This window comes from Macrobrachium nipponense, chromosome 3 (assembly GCF_015104395.2).
Source record: "Macrobrachium nipponense isolate FS-2020 chromosome 3, ASM1510439v2, whole genome shotgun sequence".
Classification (NCBI taxonomy): domain Eukaryota; kingdom Metazoa; phylum Arthropoda; class Malacostraca; order Decapoda; family Palaemonidae; genus Macrobrachium; species Macrobrachium nipponense.
This window is the reverse complement of record NC_087202.1, coordinates 110,099,036-110,110,523: the sequence shown is the minus strand read 5'-3', so window position 1 is coordinate 110,110,523 and position 11,488 is coordinate 110,099,036. Positions and strand designations below refer to the sequence as shown.

The following is an 11,488-nucleotide window of genomic DNA, read 5'->3' as shown; positions in this document are numbered from 1 at the left end:
TTATAAGTGGGTATGATGACCAAGGCCTCATTAATGTTGACAATCATGCTTCAGTTTCTTGAGGAGAATAATAACTGATTGTAACAGCTATATGGGAAAACGAGGAAGCAGGGTCATAGGAAATAAATCGTGCAATATGATGCAGCGCAGGGTACGGTGAGGGGAACTTCTGAAGAACAAGTTCACCCCACTTCTAGAGCTTTCCGTTTGATTTTGCTCAGGCAGGCCACTCTCAAGTGCAGATCTCTCATCTCTGACCCGTGTCAAGGGGGGGCGGGGGCGGGGGCGCAGTGTTCAATCTTCATGCTGTATATAGTATATATTGCTATTTGTACTGTTACTATTATTGCTTCGTTTAATTTGTCTGTGTAGTACCTACGTAAGAAGGTTGTTGTCGCTAAGATTTCAATAGCATTATCTATGTCATGCCAATTATAAATGTTGATGAATGAATGATTTGTTCGTCTCAACTCTGTGAAAAATGAATCGGTAACCGCAATTGCTTGATTCTGATTGCTTCGTTCAGTGACCTTATTATATCTAAATCATTCACTACATTTACTATACCGGTGGATTGATTGTAGCCCAATTTTATCATGCAAATAAACGTCCAAGGGTTACTCTCTTAAGTAACCAATAGAAAAGTGAATGTACGAATTGTTGGTTCATCGTGTACCATTATCACATGCGTGACTCGTTAGAACGGTAATGTAAAAAAAACAAAAGGAAAAAAAAAACACTCCGCATGTGAATGCAGATAACGTATTTCTGTCAAAACATAGAAGATTATTGAAATAGTTTTTACTTTGTATTTTAATAAATTAACTTTCAAAAGACTCTGAACGATGATAGTATTATTCTAATTATTAGAGACGTTTGTTTACTAACTTAGAACCTTCATCCCGGTTCAACTTACCGAAATTCTATCGCCAAATAAAAATCACTAAAAAAATTAAAAGTTTCATTTTTCTCTACTGGAACCTTGTCATGACAATTGGCATACATTGCATTATTCATATGCTTCCATAAAACAGTTTTAAAGGCCATGAAGCATCCAGAAATTGAGAAGTATTATTTTCATTTAAGTTGGTTCCGACATGAATTTGCTCAGCTGAGTTGAATAAACATGGCGAATGTCGTATTGTAGTTTCGTACATGAAGTTTCGCCGAGAATATTTCTGTTGTATTTTTGGAAGAGAGCATCGTTTATAGAGGTCAGTTTTTTAAGAGAAGTTGATGAGTTCACCAGAGGACATCCCCAGGACGAGTGGGACCGGCGGTGCCACTAGGTAATTTCACTCGTCATACCCTAGGTTAGATTTGCTGCACTAGGGTGGTATCCGAGGTCAGACTTAGAAGACTAGGGTTTAACTACTTGTAAATGTATGCATTCATTGGTGTGGTGAAAGAAATCCACAAGACAAGAAGTTTCTGTAGCCCATGGCTTACTAACCTATCTAGGTAGCTAAGGTATCCTAGGTAGGTAGCTACCTAGCTAGTAGTATCTACCTACCTATCTAGCTAGTATCTAAGCTTTAAGTTTATGTACGTCAAGGACCTCAATTGTGTGAGGTCATGTAGGCTAGTCCATCAGTGGTGATTAAGCCACTCCATTATGGTTTTTTTTTTATTTTAGCCTATCCAAAATGTTGGTAGAAACCCAATGTACAATTATTGAAGGTCAGAAGAATTTAATGGCTTTAGATAAATGTATACGAAGTGGATATTTTGCCGAGTCACGGCAGGATACGTATTTGACTAGGTAGTAGGGTAAAACACCGCATGGACTGGGCAATTCACCGACGATCACGGCTGGACACCCTCCGAAAAAGTACTTAGGTATAACGCGTCCTGACACCGGAGATGCTCATCAGTCATGGGTATTTCTACAGAAACAGTCCGCACGGACTGCAAGGAACGTAACCGCGGATACGACATCCATTAGGGATTGGGGGCCGTCCAATGTATTTCGCCGTGTTTAGTACTGGCCCCTGGGGGGTTAATTACAGTCGTCCGAATAGGGTAAACAACCGCATGGACTGGCTCAACTCACCGACGGTCACGGCATGCCACCCTCCGAAAAAGTACTTAGGTAATAGGGGGAAAAACCAGCGACTACCAACCCTTATCACGGTGGACAGGTCTTATTCACTTGATATTTAAATGGTGAAACAAGAATACAATTACAACTCCAAGCATACCATTCAAAAGATTGAAGTTTCGTCAACATAATTGATATATGAAAGTCCATACGAACTAAAATAAGCATGTGACGCTCTTCGTAAAATATGTTTTCAAGGCAGTTTTGAAATCCAATATGGCGGCTTCTGTGGGATGTACAGGTTTTGATCAGTGACGAAAATCATCTTTCCCAGCAATCATTTGAACAATGTTAGCGTATGTATGTAACATTTATTGATCTTACTCAAGATTGCAGTTGTAATCAGCACAATAAAACAACATTTTGTTGCCTATATTACTGAAAGTATGAAACTTTTTATTCCCGGGGTCATGGTTTGAACTGAATTCATTCTTACCTTGTAATCGGTGGTTTTTATCCTTACTGCCATCACAACTGAAACTCCACAGTGCTTATTTGATTGTTATTATACACATTTTGGTCTCAGTTCACTCCACATTGCACTTTAAACCCGTTGCTGTTCCTGGTTCCTAAGCGCGCGCGCCACAAACACAGTTACGAACAGCAGACGACGAAACTGCAAAGTTTTATTCCCGAAATTGTTTACTTTACTCGTTATTTAGTTCAAATTTACTTTGTTATTTAAAAATTTTAATTTAATTCATGTATATTATCCCTTTTTTTCAACCAAATTACCCCGAAAAATTACAGATATTACTAAAGTAGATACAATCAAATGTTTCTAACGTTTTCGTACATCTGGCTGCCGAAAACCATAGAGGAACAACTACGGATAAGTGGATTATATACATATTTCTTTATTTTATGCTTTTTTGTTTGGCACAGGATATAGGTACGGCAGCCGTATCCCGATCGTGGTAGATATTGGTACGGCAGTGAATTGCGCATGCGTCAATTTCAGTCTTTTCAGACTTCCTGCCGTACAAATAATATAGTGCGGTGAGGGTACGGCAGATTCTGTCATTGGTGCCGTATTTGCGCTCTTGACTTGCTGTAGATACGGCAGTTAGCTGTATCCGTTTACCAGTTTGCTAATCATACTGTATTATGTAACCAGAGTTCGGCTTTTATGGTGGGACAGTCACGCTTTTTTGAACATCTGTCTCCCTTTTTCAGTTAGCAAAAATGTCCCTCCCCCCTTTTTTTGTTTGTTTAGCTTTTTGTGAATTTTGTCCTGCTTTTTTGTACTACAAAAACAACACTATCCCGATTTTAATGGAAAAATGCTGAAATTTGGTTTAACTTTGCCATTTCACTACCTGGTAAATTCTATCGTCTTCTCCGACAGCTGCAATATACCCAATGAAGTGAATTAAAAGAATATTGTAAAGTGTATAACGGCCCTTGCAACTGCCGATGTCGGGCAGAATAAAGGGCCGAGAAAGACACCAAAGGTACGATGGTAGTGTACTATATATTTATATATATGTAATCCTCTTTGAATCTCTTCTTTGGAATTCTTTTCAGGGCCGATTCGATCGTTCGTGACATACGTATATACCATGAATTACCCAATTTTTGAAAGTTTGAGTCTTCATAGATGTCTATGGCTTTCTTCAGCTCTTTAAAGCCTGAAAACATCTGCTTTTCGGCAAAAAACTAATTGTATTATTTTCCAGCGTTTCAAGTGCTGTTCCGTCACCATTTTCTTGCTGTCACTGATATGCCCAAAGACTGTGTATATACTTCAGTATATAGTCTTTTGGATATGCCGTACCAATATCTACCGAGATCGGGGTACGGCTGCCGTACCAATATCCAGTTCGTTTTTGTTTTTGCTAGCACTTTTCATTGAATTCAGTCTATATTAGTATTTTGAATTTCTTTAATAACTGTATGCCAGAAATAAATGTAACCTTTAATGTTTGCATGCTAAGAATGGCAAAATCATCGATGCCACATTAGTGGAGGCTTCACACATACGCCGATTTCATTATTATAAACTGTTTCCATGATTCTAGTTGTCATAATAATGCAATAATGGATAAATTGCTTTAATATTTATGTATATATACTTCCAATACATGGCCTAATTTCACCAATTTCAACGTTTTTGTGTAGTCTTATACCCAGTTTGGAGGGACAACACATACCGAATGCAACAGAGAGAGAGAGAGAGAAAGGAAGGCGAAGGAACGAAGAAGGAAAAGGGTGGCGGTGGAGGGGAGGGGGGAGGGTAGGTGGAGCTTTATACGCGTGTTCGTATCCATTTCTGCATAATGGAGTTTTTGTCTCTTGGTACAAGGACAAGTGTCGTTATTCTTTACGATTAGTGATTCACGATACCCTTATAAATTACGGCACTGGGTGTAATGCACTATAGCATAATCTCGTTCTGATACGAGTGTTCGTTACAGAAATAGGTATTGCCCAAAAACGTGCTTGCACTGTCTCTGAAACCCATAGTAGGTATGCTGCTTAGTTGTCAATCAAGTTTTTGTAATCAAGTATTTTTTAAACAAGCTAGCTATTGAATAAATTTGTATTTTTCTAACAATCAAAACTTAATGCCCCTCAGTGGTAACCTTTTCCTCTTTAAAACGACTTTCTGGTCATTGCAAATTCGGCCCCATAATTTCTATAGTGGCGAAAACAGAGGCGCAGGGAGCGAAAACGATTGCGTCACACTACGGCGATAATCCGGCGGTAAAACATCTTCATATATCCAAAAAGTAAATAATAAAGATATTTATGCGCATTACGATTATACATACCAATTACATGAAGAGCTGATAATCTGCATGAATAACTGGTAAACTGTTCAAGAAAGTTGAGTAAAGCAATTAGCCTATTTACAATAGGTAGGAAAGTCAAGATGTCGTGACGTCATAATACAGGACTTAAAAGAACGTTCTAATTCCAAAAAATAATTACTTAAATTTGAGTCAGAATCTAGTTACTTTTTCAATAACGAATATTTTCAAATTAATCATCATAAATATGTAAAATATTGATGTTTTACTATTTATTTAAAAAATTATCGAAGTGCACTCTTCGTCGTTCCGTCCTTCTACCAAAAAACGTTTGTTTTACCGTCGGTGAGGGAAAGTTTTCCAATTGTTGTGATGAAAGTGCCCCAGCGTCTGTGGGTACAAGTGGTGTGTGGATTTATCACAGGAAATGGTTAGTTTATTGCACAAGCGACTCCGTAAAACATCGAGATGGCGTCAGTCTTCTAAATATTTCGAGTTGTAAGTAAAAATGTTGAATGCGTTTTGGTGAGATTTGCACTACGTTTGACACCGAGTTTTTCACTACCCTCTGTTTAATCTTAAAATTTGGCCTTAATTTCTAACTTTGGAGAAAATACTTACTTCGAAAGGAGAGTAGAGGTCTTTAGCTCCGTTTCTCACCAACAACAAGTCGCGACTGATGCCCATCTCTGATGTCAGGACGCGTTATAATGTACTTTTTTTGGGATTGTCCACGCTGATCGTACATGGTCCACTCATGCTTCCGAGATGCCTCCTCCCTTTATTTTTATTTTATTTTTATTTTTCCTGGGGAAGAGAGAGAGAGAGAGAGAGAGGAGAGAGAGAGAGATGAGAGAGAGAGAGAGAGAGTTTACAAACGACATAAAATAACCTTGGGGGGGTGGGGCGTTTGAAGATGTAAGCGCACTCATAAACAGTTCTTCACAAATTAAGCAAATATGCAGAGAGTTCTCTCTCTATCACAAACACCCACACACATATACATAATGCGTCCTTAGTTCTTTTCACGACACATATGCCTGACTCATGACAAACCTTCAATCTGGAAAAAAAAAACCAAAAAAAAAACCTTGGGCTTAAAAAGGTGCAAAAAAAAAACTGGGAATGTTTTGTTCATCTGGGCAGACCAGTAAAAACCTTATCTCTTAACCAATTGGATAGTTGCTGACTAACCCCAACCATTGTTCAAGAAGTTCTAAAAAAACAAGGGTCTGTTTTTCCAGGCTTTGGCCAAAAGTGTTAAATTGCCAAAAAAAAAAAAATGTAAAAATGGGAACCTTCAGGGTTTGTATAGTTAGGAAAAATACATTTTTTATACATTTAACTTACCTGTCGATATATTTTTTTTACTTAGCTATTTGACGTCCGTCGTCCGACAGAAATTCGAATTTCGCGCACACGCTACCTGTAGGTCAGGTGATCTACTTACCTGCCGCTGGGTGGCAGGACTAGGAACCATCCCCATGTTCTATAATATTTTTTCTGTCGGCCATACTGGCAACATCGTTGTGGGTATCTCCGGCTGGATTCGTATTTTGCATCGCAATTGATCTTCGTTTGGACTTCTCGGTGACGTATTTTGCATTGATTGTACTGGCATACGCGATTGTGGACCGTTTTTGGAATTTGATTTGGATTGTTCAACATGATGTCTGATTCTGGAAATGTGGTGATAATGTGTGGAATGTGGGTTGTAAAGTTAGGATGCCGAAGGCATCGATTGATCCTCACCTACTTTGCAGGAAATGCAGATGTATGATGTTCTTTGGTTAATACTTGTTAATGAATGCAAAGGATTTGGAGTTGAGGAAGAATGGAAATCTCTAACCTCATACGTGAAGAAGTTAGAAAGAAACAGGGTGAGGAGGTCTTCTTCCAAACCTTTATCTAGTTCTAGCGGGGTTATTAGTAATATTATACCTCTTCTCCTTTTACTGCCCCATCTAATGTACCTGCTCCTTATTAGAACACACAGATTCGGCATCTGAGATAGCGAATCTTAAAGCCGCCCTTCGGAAAATGGAAACCAAAATGGCGGCCTATGAAGGTAAGCATGTGATTATAGTGCTGTGGATAGTGATATAGTGTCCCCAGTGCAGTGGAGGGGGCGTCTGATTGTCTTCACAACGCTCCCAGGCCTAGACCTCTTTCAAGCTCCCAATCCCCAGAGAGAAGGCAATGTCCGAAAGCCGTAAGGAGGTTGTGGAGGATCCCAACAGTCAGTACGTCCCTTCGGCATTTTCTTTCTGTAATCGCCAACAGAATGGCCAGAGAACGTTACAGAAAAAGCGTTTCTGCGTGAGTGTTTCTCTCCTCCTCGGAGAATTCCTCACCTAAAAGAGGGTGGAGATCGGCGGATCTTTCTCGCCCCCTTAAAAGACGTTTGGATGAACCCAGGATTACTTCTAGTCCTGAGCGTTTTCAAGAGGAGGACCATCCAGTAATTAAACAACCGAGGGTAGACAATAATGAAGAGACTAAAAGAATCCTTCGCACTATGCAGGATTCCATCATTTCTTCCTTGTGGGAGTTTCTGTATAAAGACCCTCCCAGAAGGAAAGACGATTTCCTGCCTATTAAGAAGTCTAGGCTATCGAGGGTTCAGACTCGCCATAGTATTTTGTCTTCCTCTGATTTGGAATCGGATTCATCAGCCTTGCATAGGCCGAGCAGGATCCGTTCTCCTGTCAAACGCAGGCACGAGACGCCAGACAAGAGCGTCGAGTTTGCGAGACGTGAAACGTCAGGCCAAGCGCGAGACGCTCCAGCTAAGCGGTTGACGCCAGCAAGAAGCAGGACGCCTCCCACGGGAGCGGCTTCTCCTGATAGAGAATCGGTCAGGAAAGAGCGATCTCCTTCTAACCTGGAACTAGAAGAGATTTCTGAGGAAGAAGTTTCAACTAACGAGGGACTTTCCAATTATAAAGTTTGTTCATGCCACTTACCTGACAGATATATATATAGCTGTATTTTCTGACGTCCGACAGAAATTTCAAAACTCGCGGCACACGCCAGTGGTCGCCAGGTGGTAGTACCATTCCCGCCGCTGGGAGGCGGTATATCAGGAACCATTCCCATTTTCTATTCATATTTTTTTCTGTCGCCGGTCGGTAAACATCTGTTTACAGACCTCTGCTCAGGATTTTTTTGTTGGAATGACTCGCTTTTAAGTATCTGATTGATTTTTTTTGGTATTGAATTGGATTGTGGAATTGGCATGCGCGATAGTGGACCGTTTTTTGATTTTGGGATTGACTTTTCTATATAAGATATGTCTGGATCAAGTGTTGTGAGTTTCAGAGTGTGTGTGAGGGCTGATTGTAAGGTGAGGCTACCGAAAGCATCGTAGACCCCCACACAGTATGTATGAGTTGTAGGGGGCTTAATTGTTTGATTGATAATCGGTGCAATGAATGTGAGAAATTGACCGATGATGAATGGAGAGTATATGAGTCCTATCGCCTTAAATTGGAGCGCGATAGGATCAGGAGGTCTTCCTCCAGGAGTGGTTCTTCCAAAGGTAAGGCTAACATCTCTCCTGCATTAACACCTGTAGTGTTTACAACCCCTAAACCTGTGTTGCCTTCGGGCTCTGATTCTGTGTCGGGAGAAGCGAATGCGCTCTCTCTGATTTTGGAGTCTCTTCGCACTCTGGAGACCAAAGTTGAAAGCCCTTAGAAACTGGCTCGGTGCAAGTGTGTGATCGTGCCCCCATGTTGTGGAGGGGGCGTCAGATCGGCCCCATAATGCCTCTAGGCCTAGACCTCTATCAGACTCCCAAGACCCAGGAGTAGGTATGTCGAAAGCCGCAAGAGGGTTTACGGGGGCTTCCCACCGATCTGGCGTCCCTTCGGCAGGCCCTGTAGCAAAGACCCAGGCTGCCAAGGACCGTGCACGAGCGCGCGTCCTGAAAGAGTGCTTTTCGTCCTCCGAAGCGTCCTCCCCGCGCAAGGGGTGGAGCGCTCGGAGAGACTCTCGTCCTTTGTGAAAGGACGTTGTTCCGATACGTAATACAAACCCTCGGTCCTTTAACAATGGGAAGGTAACTAGCGGCAGCTGGGACGGTCGTAAGCTTTCGAACAAGGGAGAACGGTAGTTAACTGCTTGTCCGATCGTGCGCGCGCGCGCGCGCGGGCGGTGAAGAACCACTTTTGCTTTCGGCCGTGGTGTGACAGGACGTGTTCGTCATCGCTCTGCCCGCTATTTCGTCGTGTGCTTTGGATGTTACAATTTCTTCTGACTGGTTTGTTTTGTGTCTTGAATGAAATTGTAAGTACTCTTTTTTTTCATTTTTCATTGAGTGAAGATTAAATAATCATGGATCAGAAGAGCTTTCGCCGCGCCCACCAGCTGCCCGTAGAGTGTGTCCCGGGCTGGAGGGGCGTAATGCGGCGGATTCCGCTCTTACCCAGATATTGATCCTCATGAGTTTATGTTTTCGGTGTCGGGGGCGAGAATGCTCCCGAACCGAACCATGTAATGTCTGTGTAAATTGGTCCCGAGGCGCAAGTGGGTGCTGTACGAGGGTAGGAAGAGACGTAGGTCGACCAAGGAGTCGTCGGAAAGCTCTCCAGCGACTCCTTTGGTTACGGATACCTCGTCATCCTTCCTGCCTCCAGCTCAGCCCCCACGATTTGCGCCTTCCCCTGCGGGGGGGGGTTTCGGAGTCCTTCTCCTCACTCGATCCGTCGAGTGTGGAGGAGGGTGCCCGATACCCGGATGTGCAATTGTATTCGGGGTCTTCCGTCCGCTCTGGGTGGGGTTCGTCCTCCCCCAGGCGTGAGGGTGCCCCTCTAACTGACCCGACTGTTCCTCCTCCCTCAGGTGTGCCTTCTGTGAGTGACGACCTTGGACAGGTGTGGGCGTCGTTGGGACTGCAGGGCGCCCCCAGTATCCAGGGCTTGATTCAACGGCTAGCGGGGTCGGCAGTGGTAACTCATGGTGGTGGTTACAACAACGACCAATACTGTGTCAACACCAGCGTACGCCGCCCCTCCTCATGTGGTGTATACGCAACACATTGCGTCAGTGACTCCAACGGCGTCAATTCAAATGCCGATCGCTGCCGTACCTAAGAGGGGCGTGCCGCCCGCCACCTGGGTTTTATGTGGGGCTGCCGACGCCCGACTTTCGCTGCCCCAAAAAAAAAAGTTTCGCCCCTGGATCACCGCCCGCCCAAAAATGATGAGTTTGGCTGAGATGGGAGAGGTCTGTGACGCCGGACTATGCTGCCCGTACCCTGGGTGCCGTACCCTGCAGCGGAGTCGGTTGCTTGGCCCAGCCCATCGCGCGCCGCTCCTACGAAGCGCGCGGTGCGGGACTCTCATGTTGATGTTGCTGCTGGTGCTGGTCCTGCTGGTGCTGGTCCTATTGGTGCTGGTCCTGCTGCTGCTGGTCCTGCTGGTGCTGGTCCTGCTGGTGCTGGTCCTGATGGTGCTGGTCCTGCTGCTGATGTTCCTGCCGCTCCTGCCGTGCCGCCCCTCCCCTGCCCACGTCTTGCGTCTCGTCATGGAGGTGCTGCACCGGTCTCAGGTCTTTCCGGACAGGATCAGTCGGGGGCGTGTTGCTTCGGCAATTGGCCCGACTTTTCCGTGGATGGAAGACCTGACGTCCGTCCTGAGAGAGCTGACGAAGAAGAGGAAGAAGAAGAGGAAGATGTCGTCGTCGTCTTCATCGTCTTCTTCGTCGTCTGTTGCCGCCTCTTCCCCTTCGACTTCTAATGGCTTCAAGCCGAAGAAGAAGAGGCTGCCTCTCCCCCCTAAGAAAAGGCTCCTACGGGTGGACCTTCGAAGGCCCGTCTCGCTCTGGCGTGACGGGGTGGGGGGTGCTTCTGCTGTCCTCCTGTTTCCCTCGGGAACGGGGGTGGGGCCCCGTCTCCTCTTCTGAGAAGAAGAAGACGACGGGGACCAAGGATGTGCTGGCTACTGCTGGTACATCCGCGCCTGGTCTTAGTAGCACTGCTGCTAAGCCAGGTACCGGCTCGACTTCTCGTTCGCGAGAAGGTCCGAGTGTACGGTCTCCTTCGGGCGACCGTGCAGCCAACGTCAAGACGCCTGAGCTTGCTCACCGTCACGACAGAGGCACGGAGCAGAAGACTGTCGAGAGTCGCGCAAGTGACGCTCGCCAGGCCAGCGGCCGCTCTCGTAGCGACCAGCCGGTACCTCGGGTTGACGTGACGGTCTCTGACCGGCCACGGGTGAGGCTGAGAAGAGGTCCCCTCGACCAACGGCACCAGCTTCGGCTGGTACCAGCGGTTTGACGTGCCGTGAGGACGCTCACGGTCTCACCGCGAAAGCGAGCTCTGCAGATCACCTGACCGCCGCTCCACAGGGACCGGACGGAGACGGTGGCCAGCAGCAGCTCGTCTGACGCACGAGATCGGGGTCGACGTGCTCAGTCGAGCCGCTCGCCACAGGTGAGCGGCACGACCAGGCCTGCAGTTCGATCCCCACCGCGGGTTGGTGATCGGCTACAGCCCCCCACGTACGCTGGTCCTGCCAGCGAACGGGGGGGGAGCGTCAGGTCTGTCTCTCCTATACCTTCAACTTCCTCGGGCTACACCGGGAAGAGCGAGGTACCTAGGAGTGATCGTGAGAGGTGCGCCGCTCACGAT

General features: G+C 45.2%; 1 protein-coding gene across 5 annotated transcripts in view; it reads left to right on the top strand.

Annotated features, from left to right (window-relative positions):
* The first annotated feature begins 941 nt into the window (after positions 1-941).
* LOC135221954 (ubiquitin-protein ligase E3A-like) overlaps positions 942-11,488 on the top strand; it is a 173,256-nt gene continuing 162,709 nt past the window's right edge. For 2 of the 5 annotated variants that reach the window (XM_064259996.1, XM_064259997.1), the window contains exon 1: positions 943-1,289. In XM_064259996.1, the coding sequence (XP_064116066.1) occupies positions 1,237-1,289 (53 nt within the window). In that variant the 5' untranslated portion in view covers positions 943-1,236. The other 3 variants (XM_064259998.1, XM_064259999.1, XM_064260000.1) reach the window with 3 other exon arrangements.